Below are 23,975 nucleotides of genomic sequence, written 5' to 3' on the forward strand. Positions count from 1 at the left end.
TTCTGCCTCAGCCTTCCAAGTAGCTGGAACTACAGGTGTGTGCTACCATGCCTGGCTAAGAGAAACTTTTTATATGCAGTGCAAGTTATGGATCAAGATTCACTGTTTGCAGGTGGTTGCCCAAACCTTAAAGCATCATCTATTGACAGGATTATCCTTTCTCCATTGAATTCCCCTGGCACTGTTAGTGATGTCAATTGAAAATGTGTGAGTGTGTGTCTATTTCTGGACTCTCGCCCCAATTCCATTATCTACGTGTCTATCCTTTTGCCAGTTCCACACTATCTAGATTACTACAGCAACATCATCTTCACAGAAAAGACACTTTTCAAAACTCAAGAGAGAGACACCATCTACTTGCCAAAGCTGTACTGATTTTGAAGTACTGTTTCTCCTCATTTAGAGAAGAATTCCTCTGGGTCTGTGATCAAACAGAAAACTGGGATATAATCTAAGCTCCTTACTCTCAGTGTTGTTTTGTTGGTGAAATATCAAAAAGAAGTACGAGGCTTTGACACCAGAGCATGTCTCCTGAGAGCGTGCCAGGGTACTTGCCGGTTCTGCATATTGGCCTGGGCGTGTCCTCTGTGCCTGGCTGGGCCTGGAGCCACAGCATCCTGAATCTAGGGTCTAGAGAGTCTACGGAAATCGACTGCTGCCTCTCCTGAGTTCCAACTGTTCTTTGCACACACTCTAGTAACATGTATGAAACCAAGTCACACCCTTGTATGATGCAGGCCTCCTCTCCAGCGTAACACCCCCGGAGGGCTGTCATCTCTGTGCTTCCCCACACAAGCATAGCGACATGCACATGGGGACACTTGCATCAGCAGAATCAGCGACACTCCCTCAGATCCACCTACCTCCTCTCTGAAGGTCACTCTGGGGGAAACAATTTCAACACATACACGTGAAGCTCATCTCTCAAAATACAAAATGGAAACCATCCCCCAAATGCCTGAATGTTTGTGAAACCATCCTATTAATCAGCTATTCACTGTATGAAATTCAAACTAGATCAGCACTTTTTTCACTGACGGAATATTAAGGAAAAAAAAAGCAAATGCGCTGTAGCTGTCCCCAGAACACAATGTCATCGTGTGCAGCCCCAGATGCAGACAACTCACGGTCAAGGTCCCAGGGGCCACTGGTGAAGCGAGGCGCTTGTTGATGGACTGAAAAGTGGCAGCCGGAACGCCCGCTATGGTGTTCACAATAACATTTCCGCTCACAGTACCTGCAGAAACAGGCGGCGTAAGGCAGGAGGATGAGGAAAAGCCGAATTCTCACTTCAACATTTCTGTATTTGTCTTACCAGTCGGTATGCTTGTCCCAGTAACTGATGTTTTAATGGTTCCTGCCTATTTAAGAAAAAGAAAACTCATTTGAATTTTATGTCAAACGCTCTCCTGCAAAAACTTTCAGTGGCTTCCCTCTTCATTCAGAATCAAATCCAAACTTGACCCACATTCACACAGCGACCAGGTCCAGCTCCAGCCCCCACTTGGCCTCCCAACTCCTGCCAGTCCTCCCAGCTCCACACAGCTCCATCTCTCCACATCTTGGCCGCTCCACTGCTCCACCCCTCCACCTTGGCCCCTTACACCCTCTGTTCCTGATCACCTGACTCTGGCCACCCTGACCTTTCTGGCCCTCACGTCAGGCAAGCCCAGAGCCTCTGCATGTGTTGTTCGCATCCTTCTCATGTCTGACTCCTTGTCACCGAGGCCTTAGCGCAACTGCCAACTCCCCGGAAAGATTCTTCCTAACCAATTCACTCATCCTACCTTGCCTCCTTCCTGCCAGCATTTAAAATGACCTGCTGTGCAGATCGCGATCTCTCTGACTGACTGACTCCCCACTGGAGCACAAATGGTCAGTGCCATCTTGCTCACGGTGACAGTTTCCGAGCAAGCAGGAACTTTTGAATGAATAAAGAACAAAGTTGCCCGAGTACACATAAAAACTCCACAAGAGCCAATATAATTTTTTTTAAAATGGGAGGAAATGGCTCGGTGTAACAAAAATATTTCCGCACCTGGCTGACAGCCCCAAGTGTGTGCTTCCCAATTCAGCACAGATCCTGTTTTCTCAAGTGTGATTCTGTACATGTGACTTTGATGTCTGGGCCACATACATACAGCCACGCACAGTACAGGGATGCGCTGCCAAGGATGTGGACAGCCAGAGCGCATGATCACGACTCTGCCTTTCTCTCCTTTCTACCCCAAAGCATTGTACAGCTTTTCTCCAGCAGGCATTTAGATTCACACAGGTGGGTGAGCACATGTGTACATGTTTTCAGGAGAAGGCAGCTTATTTCGGCCCCCGTCTGCATATCGGCACAAACACTCTTTGCTCTACACATATGTAGGCAGTAAAGGAAAAGAATTTGTCAGCTATGCTTTACAAAACCCCGGTAACATCAACGTTCCCAATCAGTGCCACTCAAAAGAGCTGCCTCAACCTCCCAAATCCAAAACAATCACTAAGCACACAGAAGCCTGTGGGAGACAAGCAGAGGATCTGGCTGAAGACATGCACTTCCTCCAGGGCAAGTCCTCGTCTCTCTGCTTCCTCAAGGCCAGTCTGCAGGCTGGAATGTGTGCGACGAGGAGGAGGTCTTCACTTCAACAAAAAGCATGTGAACAAGCAGAGTGGGCCACTGCTCATGGAGGGGAGGCTGTGAGGAGGTCCCTGCTCACCAGCACAGCAGTGCTGCCCACGGTCGTTATAGCCGGCTGCCCCTTTGCTGGGGCCTGCACAGGCTGCGGCTGGGGCTGAGGCTGAGGTGGTGGTGGTGGTGGCTGGACGGCAGGTGGTCCTGCTGGTGGCTGGTTGCCTGCTGCCTGTGGCTGTGGCAGCGGTGGCGGAGGCTGCTGTGGGGGCGGTGCAGGCTGGGGCTGTGGAGGTGGTGGCTGCGCCACAGCAGGTTGCTGCGCCTTCTGTTGGTCCGCCAGAGCCTGAGGGGCCAGGAAGGGAGAGAAGTCATTACAGGGGGACCCAGTTCGCACACCCCCCAGATGGAGCCATAGCTGCCCCACTTTCCTATGCAAGCAGAAGGGCTCAGGGTACCAGACCTTTTTCTCTTTTGCAATTCGCTCTGCACGGAGAGATGCAACCTGGATGGGAGGCAGTGGCTTGTCATAGTTGATTCCACTGGAAGACAAAGGCCAAGGTCAACAGTGAATAGACATGTTCTGGAAGAGATGAATGCTGAGAAAGCCCAAGCTGCCAGGTGCTGGGAGAGCTCCAGTCCAACCCAAGAGGCAAGGGACAACCTTGGGGGCTCTCCGTGGTGAGGAGGGCCTTGGAAAGAAGAAGGGAGGCTGCGGCAGATATCCAAGTGCACCTCTGCCTCACCCTGCTGAGAAAGCGCACTGCTGGAGACCCAGTCTGCTCTGCTCAGCCTCATCCACACAGGGCACAGGAGTATGAGGCACCCAAGATGCTTGTGGGCAAGAAAGCTGTTCACTGCAGTACCCCACCCTCTGTCCCGCTGGCCAGGGCCCTCTGCAGAGCCTCTCCTGGCCTGCAGTCCTGCCAGGAGCCATGTGTAGCTGTGCCCACCCTGAGCTCCTGGCCTGCCGAGGGGCCCCTAGACCAGCTTGGCTCCACTCCACCCTCCTCTTGGCCTCATCTTCCCAACTCTTTATCCTGCCCCACAAGTATTTAAACAAACTGAATCTCTCCAACCTCAACCCAGCACACAAAAGGAAAATGCAACCCCAAACAAGCTGCCCAGCTGAGGCCCCAACCTACACTCCCAGGAGCCATGTCCTCCATGCAGCCTTGCCTAATTCCAGCCAAGTTTCATCCCCATAACCCTGCTGCCAAGACTCTCGGTTCCCTCCACTAGTGCATTCCCGGATGTGCTGACAAGCTCTCCCTCGTGGCACAATGAGCTCCACAGACACTCTGAACACATGCATATGAGCCACCTAGAGGCCCTGGAGGAAGCCCCCAGACATTCTGGGCATGTCCTCAACACACCTTTTCTGCTTGACGAGCAGCACACCCCACATGGAGGCGCCAGATGCACTCATGACCACCTTGGCAAGCCTCACGCCTGCCAGAGAGCCCCAGCCTCAGCAGCCTCCACCCACAGAAGCCCGGCTGCCAGGAACCACTGCCCTCGCTTGGTGCAGTCCTCTCTGGGTGACCCTATGCCCCTCTCCTGCAAATGTCTCTGAGCACATCCCCAGGCCCTGCACCTCCACCTGCCTCCATGTGTCTTTACAGTGCCAGAAAGGCTGCGTTTGTGACTCCTGGGAGGCCTGCCTGTGCTGAGCTCTCGCGTCAGACACAAAGAGGCCAGGTTTGAGCCCTCTTGCTCCTGGTGACACCAGGCACAGAGCCAGCAGCAGGGGCCAGTCAGCAGCTAGGAGCTGGTGGACTCGCTCACCCCATCAACACGAGACTTAACCACAGTTATGTTTTATAAAATCTGGGTGATTCCAAACTTCCCAACCTCCTCTGCTAAAGGACAGCTGCCCCATGCCCAGGTGATGCCCAAACACACCACATGCAACCTAAACGTAGTGAATTCTAGAGAACACTGAATGAAATAATTTGAAACAGTAAAAAATGTATTATAAATACAGAAATACCTTTCTGCCAACACAGAGGCATGCTTGGGGTTTTTCTGAAAAGGATTCATGCCAAGCCTGTAGTACAAAAAATGAGACAGCAATTACTAAACAATGGAAAAGACAGTGAAGGGGGCTAGCTTAAAAACACATCCCAGAAACCAAACTTCCCACAAGTTACTCAGTTGTGACTGATGTAAAATAAGAACTTGAGAAACATACAGAGGCTTGATGGGGGGGCTTCTCTTGCCCGCAGTCATTTTCATTAAGTCAAAGTGGTTTGTGTACAGCTGAGTGTGTGTGGCGTTCTCATCCTGGGCATAAATCTGGCTCGTACGGAGAGGACGGTTGTTTTTACTCTGAAATAAGATTGATGAGAAAGTGTCAAAATTGCACAGACGCTGCCCTGGACATGGGGCTCACCGAGCTGGAAGCCCAGTGCTAATGCCCCACAGCTGGGCAAACTCCCTCTTCTGATCCCTTCTTTTCTAGACATAAGAGTGGCAACATTAAGTGGCCAACATTTGTGACTGCTAGTGACATTCCCCAGTCTGTGCTAACCCCTTCCAAACATTGCCTCATGTAAGCCTCACAATTGCCCAAAGAGAAACTCCCACTTTCAGTTGAGGAAACAAAACAGGTGTGCAAAGTACCTGTGGTCACATGGCAGATGGTTTCGTGGAGCAGGCTGGGAATCTTCCCACTTCCCGATTCCCACCAAAACTGAGGGGCAGCACTAACTCCATGAACACCACATCTCTCTGCCCACAGTAGACAGGGAGGGCCCATGCAAATGACACATGCTCAGTGAAGTCTGGAAAGTCTCTTCCCAGGGAGCTTTAGCACGACTTGCACCTGGTCATCTTTCCTTCACAAATCCCACACCAAAACAAAGGCCTCTCAACTGCCGCCTACTTGCTCCCAAGATACCCTGGCATCCTGCAAGGATTTAGAGCAAATGGCCATCTGGGCAGGGTCCCAAAGGTACCTGGTGATGACTAGAACTCAGAACTTCTCCTTCCTCGCCCAGGGCTAGTCCCTCTGTGCTTCTCCAAACATTCCTTCCTGTGAACTGCAGAGTGAGTGTGCCCAGGTGGAAACCAAGACTCCCATGCTGCCCAGCAGCACAGCCCAGGTGTGGGTGTTGCTGGACAGGGGCACACATACCTATCTGTGTGCATGTGAGTATGCACGCGTATGTTTCCATGTGAATGCAGGTACACACACATACGCAACTGTGTGTAAGTCTATGTCTTCTCCTGCTAGAGGAATGCCCAAAATCCCCAGGCCACTGTCAAGGACAGTCAGAACTGGAGACCAAAGTGCAAGGCTGCATGGGTCTGTTTTCTGAACACTGTGCCACATACAGAAGCCCCTTCACTGCATCGTAAGATTGGGCAAAGGGCAGCAGGAGAAGGGAGCGTAAGACCAAGGCCAGGTACTCCACACACCACTGGGCAGCAAGTCAACCCAAAGCCAGCAGCAGGAAAGACTGAGCATCCAGTAAGGGGCTCCTGAGCAAGCTCTGACTGTGCATGCTCACTGCATGTGACACTGCAGAGCTCATGAGCTCAGAGAGGAGGGGATGCTCCACCACAGGCTTTGTCAGGCTGTGAAGCCCAGAGACACGGCATGTCCCCTACAGGGCTTGGCAAGTCACTGTGTGGTCCTTGAGTACACAGAAGCAAGTCTTTCAAGCACAGGAATGAGAGGCGCTCAAGGAGTGTCTAGGTTCCAAGTTTCTGGCGATTTCTATACTAGGTTAACTCTGCATCTCGCCATCGGCTCCTCTGCACAGTCTCTCAGAGTGCTCCAACTTATTCAGAGCGTCACCTTCATACCTTATCAATATTTTTTGCTTTTTTCTTTGGATTAACTTCATAAATCAGCTATGAAAGAAAAAGAAGTTGGAACTTTTCTCTGTATTAAGGTAAAGGTTATTATTATAAATGCTTCCAAGACATGAAAGATCTAACGGTCTTATTGGTAAAGGCACCCAAGATGGCATTATGAAAAAAGTTTGCTTTCTCATTTTAAACAAAAAAGCAAACAAATGCTTTGAGACAAATGTTTTCAGAAAACAAAAACTGAGATGACTAAAAGAATGGTTACAGAAACAAATCAAGTGTGGCACTCTCATCCTGCCACAGACCTAACCCATATGTAGAGGACGTGACTTTCACAAATTACAAACAAAATAGCAAATTGAAGGAAAGCACTGGATGTCTGCCTCCACTGTATCAGCCCTGCCTGTCCCAGGCAGGAGGATGTGACCACAGCGCCTGTCCCTGCACACCAGACACAGCACCTGCCCCGGATGCAAGGCCTGACTCCAAGGGGTATAGAGCACATGCAATGCTGGCAGGACAGGATATGTGGACACTCCTGTTGTGGATGCTTTGGGCATGGTTCTGAGGAGAGGCAGCAGCCCAGCAGCAAGGCAGGGCTGCATGGAGAAAGTCAGGTACAGAAACAGAGATGACACAGGTGATGGAAGAGCCAGCCGCACAGCATCTGCCACGTCACTGATGAGTAGCACAGACTCTCCAGAGTCAGGCCACCAAACACAGCGGACCTCTTCAATGACAGGGCTGTGCTAGAAGTGAACAAACACTTGTAACCCTCAGAGCTGACCCTGAAACATCAGTGACAAGTGTTCATGCTTGTCAGGCCACTACTGCAAGCCCATAACTCAGCACCAAATTATTTAAGCTAACGAATGAGACAAAGTGAAAGTTCTAATGTTCTCTTTCACTCATCCAAATCTTCTTTTACGTTAAAAAAAAAAGATATGACCCAACACTCTATGACACACTAGCTTCCAGATGACAACGGCAGTGCTGATGGTGGTGTCAGATGAAATGTCAGGCGCTCAGCCTGCTGCTAATACCAAGCACCATCCCAGCAAGTACACATGGCCATCTCTGATGCTGCATGTGTCAGGTGGCAGACATAGGATAGGTCCTCCCAGTCAGTGAGACCCATTGTCGCAGGCTTGGGGGAGGGGCAAGACCAGTCTGTGAAGAGCAGGACTCGCCAGTACTGCAGGCTGCGGCTGTCGTGCATACCTGTGTTCTCCCAGGAGACAAAGGAACTGGTGCTCACCTTCCCTTCCTCCCGTGGGATGATGACACTCTCATAGCGATGCCGGCACTGCTTGGAAGACCGGTAGACGCGGCTGCAGGAGTTGACGACATCGCTGACCAGATCCCAGTTGGGTGTGTGAGCAGGTGACACGACTGTGAGGTTCAAAGGTAGCTCGAGTAACTGCTTCACGGCCTGGAGGATGAAGGCAAACAAGCTCTGAGCTAGGAGGCTGCCCCTCTTGCCAAGGACTCCCCACAAGGTGGTCATGGTAACCAGGATGTATCTGACCATGGGGAGGCGGGGGAGGGAAAGACAGTGACACCCGCCTACCTGCAGCAGGGCCCAGTCTTCACTGATGAGCCACTCGGGATTGTCCTGACCAGGCTCAGCTGTTGGTTTGGCGAAAGTTGGCAAAGGCTTGGCAAACTGTGTCTGCTGCTTCAGCAGAATGTTCTTCTTCTGCTCCTTCCCCTCTCTGCGGATTTTCAGCATGCCTGGCGTTGCTCGGTCAAATAGAGACCGTGGGGGCACAACCGCCTCCCCATGACGCTGCTTCTTCTTCCTGCCTGCAACTGAACAGAGGCCGCGTTCAGCAGGACAGTGAATGAGGAGACTCCATGCCAGGGGACACAGGCTATTGGAACCAGGCAGGAAAATTCAGAAGCACATGGCCAGAGAGCACATGCTTGGAGAGCACATGCTAAGGACGAGGCCATGTCCTACACCCACTGCTCAACAGGCCGGGAAAAGCAAAGGCTTCCTCGGAGGAGACAAGAGACCTGTGCACATGCCCAGAGGCCGTGGAGGGGCATATGGCTACTTGACAGCAGGAAGAGCCATGGCATCTGGGGACCCTGCACAAGTATAGCAACCCCCGTCATGCCCACCAGCAGGGATGTGCACCTGAGGGGTCCGTCTTATGCCGTTTCCGCTCTTTCCTCACATACACGGGTGGCAGCTTAGCCTCCGGGATGGGAGTGGCTTCGTACATGAGACACATGACCGAGTCCAGGTAGATATCATTGTCATCCTGAGGGGGTGTGGGCGGGGTCCAGAGCTGCAGAGAGAAGAAAAGTGCTGTGAGATGCAGAGCCAACAGACGCATGCCCACTCGACCCTACAGAAGGACACTACGCACCGGCATGATGTCTGTTTGTCCGTCGGCATCTTCACAGACATATTCCTACAGGGAACATGGGCAATGGTTAAAATTTATAGTCTTAGCTCCATGTGTAAGCCACAAGTTATTAACCTTCATGTACTTATGAAGTCTTCCATGTACATCTCATCAACATGACAATCTCAGCACGACTCAAGGAAAACTCAGTACTGAACTGAAAATCTCCAACAACAAGGCAACTATTAAGAAAATCATGCTTTTGGTACATGAACTAAGCTGTTCTGATTCCTCAGGCATTTTCTCACACAAACATACACAGATTGAACAAACCTGAGTGAACACCTGCTCCTAGGCAGGAGGGCGTGAGGTCGGCAGCCTTACCATGCTGTAGGCGTCCTCGCGGGTATAGGTGAGGAGCCGCGCCTCTTCCTGCTCCAGCCGCAGCTGGGCCTCCCGGGCCTGCAGGGTCCTCAGGTTCCAGGACTCCCACTCCCTCATGGAAGTCATCACTGCATCCTGGCGGGAAGAACATCAGGAGCCCCCTCCCAGGGTCAGATACAGGCAGCTCCTGCTCGGTGCCCCCAGCCCCCAGCCTGTTCTCCTGGCTCTTAGTCGCACGGGAGTCTCTCTCCTGTCTCGCTGCCACATAGCTTCTGCCCCTACCTCTCCACACTCTTAACATAGGACCTTCTATCTAATACCAAGCTGCTACAAATCAAATGAAAAGACATCAAAGTAAAGATAAGCTTCCCAATTGCCTACACAGGGTTTTCCAAAACTCTTTTCATTTTAACTTAGTTTTGTTTTGTTTGAGTCAGAGTCTTACTCTGTCACCCAGGCTGGAGTGCAATGGGACGATCATGGCTCACCGCAGCCTCAACCTCCTAGGCTCAGGCAATCCTTCTGCCTCAGCTTCCTGAGTAGCTAGGACTAAAGGCATGTGCAACAACCACACCTGGCTAAGGTTTTGATTTTTTTGTAGAAATGAGGTTGTGCAGTGGTGCCCAGAATGGTCTCAAACTCCTGGGCTCAAGCAATCCTCCCTTGTTGGCCTTCCAAAATTCTGGGATTACAGGCGTGAGCATCTGGACCATTTTAAGTTTATTTTACGTTTAAGTCCTATACTGGTGGGCTTGGGGCTTTGTTCCTTTAATTTAATAAAGTCACATTTACTTCAAATCATATTTGACATTAAAAATATTGAGATTTTTCACAAGTTAAACTGATCAAAAGTTGATCCTCTTACCTCACTATTTCTCTCTTTTTCTTGCTCAATGGAAGTATGAAACAATTCCAGGTAATTTAAAGCATATTTTTCAATTGGTGTAAGCTGTTTCAAAAACATATTTTTTTGAATAGGTTTAACAGTAAGTTAGTCAAAGATACTTTTAAAACCTACTCACCCACATTTAAATTAAAAAAGTGATTGTTCTTGGTTAAAGTAAATAAGAAATATTTTATAGAATGATCAAATTTTTAAAATACTTAGCGATTAAAAGAAAATACCCCGCACCTGTTCCATGAAGTCGGCGAGCTCTTCCAACTGGGATGGCGCGTCACGGCACCTGGTGCTGTCTGCGTCTGATGACATGTCAGGATGTGATACAGTCACTGCTTCCTCGAGGGACTTTTGTGCATCTTCCTCCAGATACTCAATGCTCTTGAGGGCCTAAGGACATTCCACTTTAGAGTACGTTTATCTGCTTTTTACAGTAAAGAATTTTGAAACAGAACTGCCCTGTATAAAGCTAACACAGATGCCACCGACGTAAACAGTTGCTGAGCTTCTATTGAGATAATGCATTTCTTCCCTGAAATCCTCTTACAGGTGTAAAATGATAAGGCACTCAGGAGATATAGAAAGGAAATGTGAGAAACCTCCTGGGCCTTCCAAAACACTGTCACATTGGCCAGGCAAACCCCACAGAAGAGCTGACGAGTAACACAGGAAAGCACGCCAACTTGCAAGGTGGGGTTGAGGCTGCCAGCGCCAGAGGAGTACACAGGCTCCGTCTCAGTCTGACGCATACCACTATGAACCCTGATCCCAGAGAACAGAGAACAGGGCGGTGGCTACTATCCATGGCACAGACAGAAGGTGAATAGCCAGCGCCACAGCAGCCAGAGCAAGACCTCACAGAAACGTAACATAGCTGGCAGCACATGTGTCAGCATGACCATGGCTCAAGAAATGCAAGTTAATGCATGGAGACACCACTGGTTCACCTGTCAACACAGCTAGGAACACATACTTGGTAAGTACTGGTAGAGGTGGGCCAAGGACCTTGCACCGAAGATAGGGATGCAGTTTTTAGTTAGAAGATACAAATTAAAAACTGGTACAGACCATTTCCTGGGCAACCTAGCAAAATCTGCAAAGTTTAAAATAGAACCCTACCTCACACTACACAAAGAACTTATTTTCAAACAGATCGTGCACCTAATTAGCAAAAATAAAACAATGAAACACATAGAAGAAAACAAAGGATGGAAACATTAGGGAGGGCAGAGATTCTTAGCAGAACACAAGAGCTCTGACAGAAGACGAGGTCCCTGGATGGTATTCAGATGAGGCATCTCTCTGCTCATCAAAAGATAGCATTAGCCGGGCTCGGTGGCTCAGCCTGTAATCCTGCGCCTTTGGGAGGCCAAGGTGAGTGAACTGACTGAGCCCGCGGGTTCGAGACCCGCCTGGGCAACTTGGCGAGACCTCAACTCTACAAGAAATCAAAAATCAGCCAGGCATGGTAGTGTGTGCCTGTAATTCCGGCTACTTGGAAGGCTGAGGTGGAAGGATCACCGGAGCCCAGCAGGTAGAGGCTGCGGTGGCTGAGAGCGGCCACCGCACTCTAGTCTGGGTGACAGAGGGAGACTCCAACTCAAAAAAAAAAAAAAAAGATAGCATTAAAAAAGGCAAACCACAGACTGGGAAAGACAGATAATGTGTGTCACACAAAGGCCCAGTATCTAGAACATATAAAGACTCCAATAAGCCAGTAAGAAAAAGAGATAGCCAGACATGGTGGCTCAAGCCTGTAATCCCAGCACTTTGGGAGGCTGAGATGAGGGGAATGCCTGAGCCCAAGGGTTCAAGAACAGCCTGGTAAACTTAGCAAGACTTCATCTCTACAATAAATCAAAAAATTAGCCAGGCGTAGGAATGCACGTCTGTAGTTCCAGCTACTTGGAAGGCTGAGGCGGAAGAACCGCCTGAGTCCAGCAGGTCAACGCTGGGGTGGCCGTCAGTGGGCCACTGCACTCCAGCCTGGATGACAGAGTGAGACTCCAAATCAAGAAAAAAAAAAAAAGACAGCCCAGCTGGACAGGCACTCCTTTGAAAAGTATCCAAACTGCTAGTAGACATACTAAGAGGTGCTCAAATTCAACAGCCAACAGCAAAATGCAAACTAAAACTACAGCAAGAGACTCCTGGGCATCTTCCTGAATGACTAATGTGAAAGGGCTGGCAATTCCACATGGTGGCGGCAGCACCTGGTGATCTGGCGTGCCCATGGCCAGCTGGAGAGCTACCTGCAGCCTCCTGTGGAAAACCAGACCAGCCTCTATGGAAGGCGAGTGCATGAAGCCCGATGGCCAGGAGCTCCACCCAAGGCATATATTCGATGGAGATGCATACGCGGGTTTACCAAAATAGACATATAAAAATAGTCACAGCAGCACGATTCAAAGTGACATTCCACAACACCCATGCACAGGGCATCTGGTGAAGTGTGACAGTCACACAACAGAACACGCTGAGCAATGAGAAGAAGACAGACTCAAAATAAAAGGACCCATTTACATAAAATTCAAAGTCAGGCGACACAGTTTCAATCACACAGTCTGTCACAAGAGCCGCCACGGCAGGGAAGACATGGCTGGGGGGAGGGGTCTTTGACGTGCTGGCCACGCCTTCCTCCTTGACCAGATCTGGGTACTACATGCCCTCATTCTGTGAAAACTTGCCCAGCTGAATCTTCATGGTGCGGCAACTTTTCTGTATACTTTCATAGATCAGCAACAATGCGTCATAAAACCGCACTCAAGCACAAACCCACTGAGGAGCACTGTCACCGGTAGAAGAATTGCCGGCCACCAGGCAGAGTGCTAACCGCAGAGGTGATCACACTGGCGAGACCAACACTACCCAAACTTTCCATCTGGGGACTGGTCAAGCAGTGGGGACCCGCCCTCCTCCCCTCTGCCTTCCGAAAACCCCACTGCTGCCCCACCTGCCCACCAGGCTCACTGCTCTGGGTCTCCTAAATGGTTCCCAGGCTGCCCTGGCCCTACCATGTTCTCATCTCAACACAGGAGGCAGAAGGATGGGCTTCAACCACACCAGACCAGCCCACAGCTGAACGCAAACCTTTCTAGGGCTCCCACATGGCCAGACATCACCTGGCCATGTCCTGCCCACTTCTCAGCCACGTGGACACCTGCTGTTGTGACCTCCACACATTACCCCTTTTCACTTGAGTGAATTACATGTTTTACTCACTTGTTTTTGCTGCTTTCCTTGCTAAAATATAAGCAGTATTACAGGTTAAATCTTTGTTGTCTTCTGATGCTACATGCTCACTGCCTAGACACTGAATAAGGATGTGTCAAAAGAACCTATATGTGCAAATACCACACTGCCTCGAAACAACAAAACCAATATGGAATAAAATCACTGTTAAGGAAAACACCAAGAGCATATGATATGCTCACATCATATGCTGGTATGCACACAGGCCTACACTGCTCTTCAAGCACGCGTGTGAGCTTTTAAGCAGTGATCACATGGTTAACTCTGGGAGAGAAGCTGCTTTTCCCTACTACCCTTCTGTGTTGTTTAAATTTCCTTTTCAGCCTTATGCATACATTCCTTTTATTTGATGTTTTATTTTCTTTTTAGAGACAGAGTCTCACTCTGTTATCCGGGCTGGAGAGCAGTGGTGCAATTAGAGCTTACTGCAGCCTTCAACTCCTGGGCTCATCTCAGCCTCCAGAGTAGCTGGGACTACAAGTACATGCCACCACACCAGGCTAATTTTTATTTTCTTCTTTTTAGAGATGGAGCCTTGCTATATTGTCCAGGCTGGTCTTGAACTCCTGGCCCTGAGCAATCCTCCTGCCTCGGTCTCCCAAATAACCCCCCCTTTTTTTTTTAACACATGAGGTTGATCTACACTTCCTAATCTAGAACAATCTGGAAGATGTTTCTGTGCAAGGCAAATTATACACAGAAAACCTTTGGAAGGAAATGTGAGAAAGTGCTAGTAGTGGCTGTCTCTATGAGGGAAGTGAGGCTCTGGTGCAAGAGATTGGCTTTTCACTAGAAAGTCTCCAGGGCTGCTGCTAAGGTCTGGATGGTGTCCCCTCCAAGCACCATGTTGAAATGTGATCCCAAACTGGGTCATGGGGGCAGATCCCTCAGGAACAGGCAGGGGGTGAGTCCTTCATCTGTCAGTTCCCCTGAGAGTTGAGGTTAAACAGAGACTGGCACCACCCCTCCTCACTCGCTTCCTCTCTCGCCATGTGACCTCCACACATGGGCTCCCTTCCCTTCCGCCCTGGGTGGCAGTAGCCTGAGGCCCTTACCAGATGGTCAAGCCTGAACTTCTCAGTCATCAAAGCTGTGAGCCAAATAAACCTTTTTTCCTGATAAATAACCCAGTCTCAGGCATTCTTCTACAGTGGCACAAACAGACTAAGACTGTTATACCTCATGTGTTTGTTTTTTGTTCCATAACTGAATAATCAATCTCTAGAAATGGAAGCAGGACGGCGAGTCTGCACTGTGGTAGGAAAGAACAGCTGAGCTCAGGCAAGGAGGTGGCGACCACCACGGGCTGCAGCTCAGGCTTGAGTGTTGGGCACAAGCTAAGGGGCTGCATGTCACACGTGGTCTAGCCTTAGATGCTTTCCCAGCAACGAAAAGCAGGAGAGACGTCAACGCAGTCAAACACTGTGGTCAAACAGAGCCACAGGGACACCTGGTCCCTCCAAGGTAACAGGCACAGAATCGTGGAACTGAGGCAAGATCTGGAGAAAAGAAAGTCCCTTCCCTGGTGCTGGGAAAAATGAGAGAGAAGGAATGCAGAAAGTGAATACAGCCAAGACCTGCAAATCCAGCATGGAGGGCCCCAAGGGGCGCATGGGTCTTGGCAGGGAGCCACGGGGACAGAGAAGGAAGACGGCAGCCCCAACAGAAGTCTGTGATGTGTCTGCACAGCAGCACCCCAAAGGGATATCACATGACCCACCCATGCAATCCAGAAACTTCTGGTGCCCACATTAAAAGAGTGCAATATTTATGTAGCCCAATATGCAAAATATTATCACTTCCACATAAAGAAATAGCAATGAGGCCAGGCGCAATGGCTCAGGCCTGTAATTCCAGCACTTTGGGAGGCCAAGTTGAGGGCACTGCCTGAGCCTACAGGTTCAAGAACAGCCTGGGCAACTTGGTGAGACCTCGAATCTACAATAAATCAAAATATTAGCTGGGCATGGTACCATACACCTGTAGTTCCAGCTACTTGGAAGACCGAGGTGGAAGGATCACCTGAGCCCAGAAGGTCAATGCTAGGGTGGTCATGAGCTTGCCACTGCACTCCAGCCTGGATGACGGAGTGAGACTTCAACTCAAAAAAAAAAAAAAGAAAGAAAAAGAAGTATAATGAGATAGCGTATGTTCTCTTCTCTACTGAGTCTTCAAAATGGGCTACGTCTACCTATCAGTGCCCCCAGTGCAGGTCAACCACATTTCTAGGTTCAGTGGCCACATGGGCCAGTGACTGATCTATTCCAAGGTGAAGCTGAGACAGTCAACTGGGGGGCCATAGGGAGCAGCACAGACAGATGCCCCCCAGGGCAGGTGAGGGTGCTCAGGCTGACAGAGAGATTAAGTGAGGCTCAGAAGAGCTCATGCAATGGTGACAACTGCTGAAACGGGGTGACAAAGGCACGAGGCCACATCATCTTTGCCACTATTCCCTCCACCTTTACTCACAGTGGAAATTCAACGACGGACAAACGGACCGATGGAAGGAAGGAAGGAAGAAAGGAGGCAGGAAGGCAGGGGGCTAACAGGCCAGGGAAAAGGGAGCTGGACCAAGCCTGCAGGCCTGGAGAGGGGCATGGCTATCCTAAGGCCCCAAGCACATGGCTCGCAGGCTGCCCAGGTCCACCCTCACCTCTATAAAAGGTCTTGCAATCTTGGGAGCGATGGTTTCCGTGACGGAAGGCTCCTGAGAGAGCACCACGAACTCCTCCGCTTTGACTGGGAAGCCAGCATCGTCCACAGGAGAGTAGACCTCAAACAGCTCCTGGATAGTTCGCTGCACAGGAAAATGCATGTTATTCTCCAGGAAAAAGGACACAATTTCCTGCCTGACCTACGTGCCAGGGAAAAACCCCAGGCAGTTATTGCTCATGACCGCACGGTGAGCCACGTGATTCTGTTCTGCATGTGCAAAAAGTCAGCACAGGAATACCTGAGTCAGGAACGCCATGGAATAGTCATTTCCCTGAGCAGCTACTTCTCGAATCAAATCTTTAGTTCCATTTTTCAACAATTTCTCTTCGATGGAATTGCCACTCACAAGCCTGCAACCAAGATACAAGCATAGACACAAGAAAGCCAGTCAGTCACCTGGAAACACAATGACAATGCAGATGGTGACTGCAGAGACGGCGCCCCTTTTTTCTCTGGTCAGCACCTGTTCGGCTGGTGCCTCCACAGGCTGCCAAAGGCCACCATCAGTCAATGCCCCTCCAAACTCAGCTTTCTGGGCAGCAGGACAGGCAGCCCCTAAAAGCCTCTGGGCCATCTCGCCCCATCCTCCTGCCTGCCACTCTGGCTTTCTCCCGCCAGTCTCAGCCTGAGAATGCCCCCTGTTTCTCCAGCTGCATCTTGAGAGGCAGCTTTCTCTGAGCGTTTCAAGCCTGGCAGGCGGGTCAGTCAGTTCACGGACCTGCTTGTTAAACACACGAGACTTCTCACTCCCATGTGACCGGCCACTTCCATCTTTCTAACCCCTGCATGCTGTCAGGCCCACAGCGGATACTCAGTTAACACTTGTGAGGTGTGGACACGACCCCACTTGATGGACAATGGGGCCATGGCACCAAGGCACACATCTTTCCTGAGATGGTGTGACCAGGGTGGCAGAACAGGCCCCATGTGCTGGCCACGTCTTCACAAGGCTCATCTGCATATAAAATGCTGACACTCAAGAAACACAAACAAAACAACTTCAACAGGAAGATTTCCACAGAGATAAGGAGAACAAATGCTTAATCAACAGCACAGGAGCACCTGGGACACTTTCATGGCCCTCAAATGAAAATCTACTCTTTCGTGATTATATCAACACACGCTCATAGTAGATAACTGGATTATATAAAAGCATAAGGGAAAAATTTACAAAAACCCCACCTGAATTCCAATCACCCCACCCTGAGATACCGCTAAAATGTGGCGGTAGCATTTTCACCCACCTTAGTTTGTATATGTGCAGTAAAAAAGACGCCACTTCACCTAGGGTGACAGCGCACACCTTGGTGGGCACTTTCTTTGAGCAGTCGTGCTTTCACTGTTGGGTCAGGGAAGGGCTGCTGACCTCCCCGTCTTTCTCCCAGGCACATGGCCACGCACTAAGCATCAGGGTGCGGGCAGCACCTGCCACGCTACGCGCTTCTGGCGCCTGCACTCCGCACAGAGCGTGAGACAGAAACGCCTTCAGACGAACCCCTTTCTGACTGGCTGCTCATCACCGTGGGATGGCTCTGCCCCAGCGATGGGCGCCCCCGGCTCCTGCTTTGTGGCACACGGCAAAGCTGCGAGGGACACCCTCAGATCGCAGGACAGAGTTCCTGGCAGCAAGAGACACGTGTCGTTTCATTATCAACATACCTTGCCAGGCCGCTTTCAAAAGGTTAGCACACCTCCCAGCACTGGCACGTGGAAGCTCCTGTCTCCAGTCAGGCGAGCTGGCACATTGGTCCCCGCCTGTTTGGAGCTTATGAAGAGGGGGTTCTTCGCACGCCAGATTTGCACTCCCTTCCTGGGAGCTGAAGAAGTTTCTTGTGCTTTTTGGCCCCTTGAAATGGACTGGGCACATGCACAGGTTCCTGCTCTCCCTTTTTTTTTTTTTTTTTGAGTCGGAGTCTTACTCTGTTGCCCAGACTCGACCTGCTGGGCTCCGGCGATCCTTCCGCCTCAGCCTTCCAAGTAGCCGGAATTAAGGAGTATGCTACCACGCCCGGCTGATTTTTTTGATTTATTGTAGAGATGAGGTCTCACCAAGTTGCCCAGGCGGGTCTCGAACCCACGGGCTCAGGCAATTCATTCACCTCAATCTCCCAAAGGTACGGGATTATAGGCTGAGCCACCGAGCCCGGCTTCTGCTCTCCCTTTTTAAAATCAGGGGATTCTGTATCTTCCTACTAGGTTTTCAGGAGCCACTTAACCCTTTGCTTGCCACAGGAGCCCCAAAGGGTCCCCCATCACTCATCTGCCCACTTGGCCCGTGGTGTCTCTGCGATTCCTAGATCCCTGCTCCACGACCTCTGAGTCTGCCTCCTGCCCTCTGGATCTGTGTGAGTATGTAGACTCTAGGCTCTGCCTCTGCCAGCCTGCTCTGAGACTGCTGCTCCACTTCTCACAGTCAAGTCCTCAGTCTACCGGGACCATGCTCATGCATATGCACAGCACTGCAGCCCTGGCCTCTTGCTCTTGGGGAGCAAGGTGCGAGCAGCATGTCCACAGTCTAGGCGTCCTCCGATGACAGCAGGAGGCCGCCCTTGTGGCACGTAAGCACCCCATGCCAGACTCTCTGTCCCTGAGGTGGTTCAGGTGCACGGGGCACATACTTCCTACCGGGCCTTCACCACCATACCTCCGTCGGAGCCGCCCACTCCAGGCTCCTAACTTGTGTGCTCATACCCACAAGTTTGGGTTGGAGTCTTACTCTGTCGCCCAGACTGGAGTGCAGTGGCTGCTCCTGGCCACCGCAGCCTCGACCTGCTGGGCTCCGGCGATCCTTCCGCCTCAGCTTTCCAAGTAGCCGGAATTACAGGCGTATGCTACCACGCCCGGCTGATTTTTTTGATTTATTGTAGAGATGAGGTCTCACCTAACTTGTATGCTCATACACACTCGCCCCCAGGAGGGTTTTCCCTACAATGATATGACTTTGGGGAAATGTCACCTTTTTATGAACTAAGTCTCCCCACCAACATAGCAGATCTTCCCACTACTCACCTTACCATACAACCCTCCATATAACCTTACCCCTCACTTCAGAGGCATCCTTCCCTCACTGCCAAGATCGTTGTTGAGTATTTTAGATATTTTGTGGCTACTGAGAAAACAATATTTTTCCAATTTCTAGCAAGTAATTGCTAAAGTACAAACAATAAGGAGGGGACCACACAACGAAACCTTATTCATTCAAAATAAACTATGTACCAAATGTATATCCATCACCATGGTAATACACTCATAATGTGTTGCTAGAAAAAAAGGTTACAAAGTAAGACTGATCATGCAAGCACTCCAAAAGAATTAGAAAAATGTCTGGCAAGATATACATCAGAATGCAAATAGTTGCTGTCTCTGCAGAATGCTTATTTTTCTTTACATGCTTACCTTTTTTCCTCAACGAACACATAATGCATTTCCAGTAAGGAAAATAATAATAAAGCTACTAAATTACAGCATGAGGATTACTATAACATCAAGTGGTTAAGAGCATGGACTGGGGTTTCAAGTCCAGGGTCTCACCCCCTGAGACCTTACCCCATGGCCACATCGGCCTCAGATCCCGGTACCTGGGAACTGACACAACACAGGACAGGAAGCACAGCCTGTGCCTACCACACAGTCAAGCACAAAATACACAAGAAACAAGGTAAATATCCTATTATTACACCCTAGCATTAAATATCTTTAAAAATTTAGAAATGTATAGTAGGCTGGGAGCAGTGGCTCACACCTGTAATCCCAACACTCTGGGAGACAGAAGCAAAAGGATTGCTTGAGAACAGAAATTCAAGACCAGCTTGGGCAACATAACATAACCTCTTCTCTACAAAAAAATTTTTTAATTAGCTGGGCATGGTGGCATGTACCTGCAGTCCTAGCTACTTTGGAGGCTAAGGTGAAAGGTTTGCCTGACCCCAGGAGGTCCAGGCTATGATGAGCCATGACTGTGCCACTGCACTCCAGCCTTGGCCATAGAGACTCCCCCAACTCAAAAAAAGAAAGAAAGATACAATAGACCTTCCTCATTTTCACCAATTATATATTGACAATTATAATTTTCATGGTTAAAATGCTTAAAGGTAATAATAACAGACTTAAATTCTTTCAAAAGCCATTTCACTAACAGATATTTTATACTTCATAACAGTGAAAACAACCCAAAATATAAGCTGTCCCTTTAAGATATGGGTCCTCAGGCCAGGCTCAGTGGCTCAGACTGTAATCCCAGCACTTTGGGAGGCCGAGGCGAGTGAACTGTTTGAGTCCGTGGGTTTGAAACCAGCCTGGGCAACTTGACAAAACCTCATCTCTACAATAAATAAAAAATGAGCCAGGTGTGGTAGTGCACACCTGTAGTTCCAGTCACTTGGAAGTCTGAGGCAGAAGGATTGCCAGAGTCCAGCAGGTCGGCACTGGGGTGGTGGAGAGTGTGCCTCTGCACTCCAGCCTGGGCGATGGAGTGAGATTCCAACTAAAAAAAAAGGGTACTCAGAAAAGGTGCACCATGGCAACACCAGGAAGACAGCAGGCGACCTGCCTGAGCAGCTCCATGGGTAAATCCAAGCTACTGTGCGATTACGTTAAGCACAAGATGGAACAGACATGACAGCAGAAGTATGCATGTGGCTGAACACAGAACTACAAGGTCAAGCACATTCATTGAAGGCTCCAATCCGCACCATTGAGGAATGGATTCTAGAAAAGCAAATTGCAGCAGAAGTTTCGAAACTGGTCTGCAGCATGTGCTTCCACCTTTTATTTCCACATCCTATACTTACCACAAAACTCCTCCTCAGAAACACGTGACCATGCTGTCCCCAGCAGAGCCCTCACCTGTATATATGGATGTCCTTGCACCTCCCAATCCTGTCACACCACTCCTGAGCCTTGGCATCCATCACCGGGTTCAGGTCGTTGTCATAAAACACGACGGTGTCCGCCTCCACGAGGTTAATGCCCATGGCACGGCTGTGAGTGGAGAGGATGGCACAAAAAATCCGCCTGTCTCTGTTGAAACTCCTCATCAGTTCCTAAGAAGAAACCACTTGAGTCAGCCTTCCCAAGAAATGCCGGAAAACCTCTGGCATGTCCCAAAATCTATCAATTAGAAATTATTCCATGATGGCACTACCGGATCTGGGTTCCACTGGGCCCATGGGTGCAGTAAAGTCATGGCTGGGCTCTGTCCTTTCATTCTGCTCCTTGGGGCATCTGCACCCTCCTTCCCTCACTTGCACCAACATCTTGGCATGTTGTTTAAATAATGCCCGTCTTAGCTAAAAGCAGGGAAAGCCAGATCCCCTTACATTTACTGTCAGCTCAATGTGTAGGCCCCAAAAGAAAACAGAGTCTCACTGGGGAGGGATCTGTGCTTTCTTGTCTATCCTCAGGCAATGCCAGGGCACTTTACAGGCAAAAAAGCCCCTGGAGTAAGGCTGAGGAAGCAGGGAAGACAACACCATGACTGTCACAAGGATTGTAGGCTGAAAGGACTTGATCTGAATATTTCTCTTCTACAGTTATTCCCCTGTCAAAACAGAAACTAAGAGAGCTAACTAACCCTCTCCTTTCAAAAAATTCTATATATAATTTATTACGCTATTACCAAGAAAACTTTTTTTTTTGAGTTGGAGTCTCACTTTGTCGCCCAGACTGGAGTGCAGTGGCATGCTCCCGGTCACCTCGACCTGCTGAGCTCTGGCGATCCTTCCACCTCAGCCTTCCAAGTAGCCAGAACTACAGGCACGCACTACCACGCCCAGCTAATTTTTTATTTATTGTAGAGATGAGGTCTCACCAAGTTGCCTGCGCTCGTCTTGAACCTGTGGGCTCAGGCAATCCACTCGCCTCGGCCTCCCAAAGTGCTGGGATTACAGACTGAGCCACCGAGCCTGGCCAGAAAACTTGTTAACTAACACTTCGGAACCTTTCTCTCCAGCCCTTTCTGTGTGAGTGTGTGTGAGAGTGTGTGTGTGTGTGTGTGTGTGTGTGTGTGTATGTGTGCGTGCACAGATGTGTGTGAAAACCCTGCATGAGCTGTGGGACATGAAGTGAGACGTGTGGTCCCGGGACAGCACCCTGTTTTCTGTACTGAGGAACCCTTTACCACGCCACTCCAACTGGTTCTGAAGCGTTGCTGACAAGGATGTCTTGGTTCACCATACGGAAGGCCAGGAAGCAGCATCTGTTTACAGTTCTGCAGAGGCACATAGCCATCAACAGTTCTTCTACTCATTCTTCTGCTACTGAACACTGACTTTGTTCCAGACTGTGGATTATCACAACAGTTCTCTAAGGATCAGCCATCTATAGACCCTCAAGTGGTGTGTCACTGCAGAGTAAGCAGAGTCCTGAACACAGAACTACTAGGCCAAGAACATTCATTTAAGGGTTCCAATTGCACCGTGAGGATTGGATTCTAGAAATGCTCCCACTGGCAGCCTATTAGTGTCTGACTCACCGTGGCTGACAGAACCAAGATACCCTTGGAAAACTGGGTAAGTAAAAACTGGGCATATTCTTTTGACTTACATTGCTTCGATTATAAACTAGTATGAATAGTTTCCACATTTTTACTCTGCTGCTGCCCTCTAAAATATATCAACACTGTCTTATAAAGGCTGAGGTCACCAAGAGTTGTTCTAGACATCCAGCTGACTGTATGCTTACCGAAGAGCATGATTTATCATAAAAAGTACCAAAGAATGGACCAGGACTTGTGAAAACTCAGACTCATTAAGTTCATCCCCTTCATTTAGAAGGATCATGAGACCACTGAATTCACACAGCACTTAAGACGCTGGGTGACAACTGGTGACATCAGTGAGCACAAGGTGAACGATTCACGATGCGCTTCAGACTTCTCACCTGCCGCTGCTCCCGGCTGGCGTTCTCATCGATTCTGACATAGGTGAGGTAATGGAAGTTTAAGAACATTTCCAGAATGTCCAACATGAGAACCATCTGGGATAAGATCAACACCCGGCGTCCTTCAGACTTCAGCTTCTGAAGCAAGATGGCCAGAGCCTCTAACTTTCCTAGGAAACGAACGACATCAAGAGCACGGCATCACCAGAGCATGTGCTGCTCCACGGTAAGCCCTGCCACCAGCATGTCCCATACCTGAATCGAACTGTACCAGTCTCAGCTCAGGGAACTGCAACAGGCGCAGGGCAGTCAATCGACACAGCTGCTGGAAGTAGGGGGCAGTGTGCTCTCGCAGGCCCTGCCTGAAGACCCTCATTCTGTGGCTGTACAGGGAGGGCGGCCTCGCAACCCACAAGGATGGGGGAGCTGCAACCACCGGAGGAATTACACAGGCCACCCTGTGGAGCACAAAATACACCGTCACCATGGGGTACCTGCAGCACCTCAGCCACGCAGGAGGGGCTCCAAGGACAAGCAGAGTCCTCTGAGGACCCCAGTCACAGAGAAGCAGGGGGCCCAGCTCCAGTCACCAAGGGGACATGGCTGTTGGCACAAACCATCCTTTACAGCAGCCGTGGGTTGAGGAAACCCCCTGGGGGCAGATCCTAGCCAGTTCTAGCCAACAAGAGCCACCCCCCACACCAACTCATTCTGACAGTCTAGGTCTAAGCAATCAACGTGGCACATTCCCCAGGCCACAAGAATGGTTCACAGATGGGCCATTCCACTCAAAAGTCGTGCTTCAGCTGGGAATTTTGTGACAGAGGTACATTAACCCTGGCCGTGAACCCTAGAACTGCTGTGGCCACTGGGCCACCAGAGCAGGGGCCAGACTCAGGATAAAGGAACCCGGCAGGTAGCAGGCAGTGACACAGAGAGACCTCATGGCCAGCCTGACGCCCAGCCCCCAGCATTCCCACCCTGCCTATATGAGAAGTGCTTCTCAGGTCACTTGCACCAGAAGGGTTCTTCCTGGGACATCAGCTATGATTAG

At 49.9% G+C, this 23,975-nt stretch overlaps 1 protein-coding gene across 1 annotated transcript in view; it reads right to left on the reverse strand.

Annotated features, from left to right (window-relative positions):
* Window positions 1–23,975, reverse strand: part of EP400 (E1A binding protein p400) — a 117,488-nt gene that overhangs the window by 22,822 nt on the left and 70,691 nt on the right. Inside the window, exons 29-46 of the mRNA XM_021715187.1 lie at window positions 23,177–23,379; window positions 22,922–23,091; window positions 20,888–21,084; window positions 16,281–16,392; window positions 15,981–16,124; window positions 10,310–10,465; window positions 10,043–10,126; window positions 9,178–9,312; window positions 8,815–8,859; window positions 8,580–8,733; window positions 8,007–8,248; window positions 7,695–7,868; window positions 4,812–4,948; window positions 4,611–4,667; window positions 3,081–3,159; window positions 2,706–2,963; window positions 1,316–1,361; window positions 1,128–1,237 (exon numbers count right to left, since the gene is read on the reverse strand). Of these exons, the coding sequence (XP_021570862.1) occupies window positions 1,128–1,237; window positions 1,316–1,361; window positions 2,706–2,963; window positions 3,081–3,159; window positions 4,611–4,667; window positions 4,812–4,948; window positions 7,695–7,868; window positions 8,007–8,248; window positions 8,580–8,733; window positions 8,815–8,859; window positions 9,178–9,312; window positions 10,043–10,126; window positions 10,310–10,465; window positions 15,981–16,124; window positions 16,281–16,392; window positions 20,888–21,084; window positions 22,922–23,091; window positions 23,177–23,379 (2,503 nt within the window). The remainder of the gene's footprint in view (window positions 1–1,127; window positions 1,238–1,315; window positions 1,362–2,705; window positions 2,964–3,080; window positions 3,160–4,610; window positions 4,668–4,811; window positions 4,949–7,694; window positions 7,869–8,006; window positions 8,249–8,579; window positions 8,734–8,814; window positions 8,860–9,177; window positions 9,313–10,042; window positions 10,127–10,309; window positions 10,466–15,980; window positions 16,125–16,280; window positions 16,393–20,887; window positions 21,085–22,921; window positions 23,092–23,176; window positions 23,380–23,975) is intronic.

This window comes from Carlito syrichta, unplaced genomic scaffold, assembly GCF_000164805.1.
Source record: "Carlito syrichta isolate Samal-C Ts95f unplaced genomic scaffold, Tarsius_syrichta-2.0.1 Scaffold306821, whole genome shotgun sequence".
Classification (NCBI taxonomy): domain Eukaryota; kingdom Metazoa; phylum Chordata; class Mammalia; order Primates; family Tarsiidae; genus Carlito; species Carlito syrichta.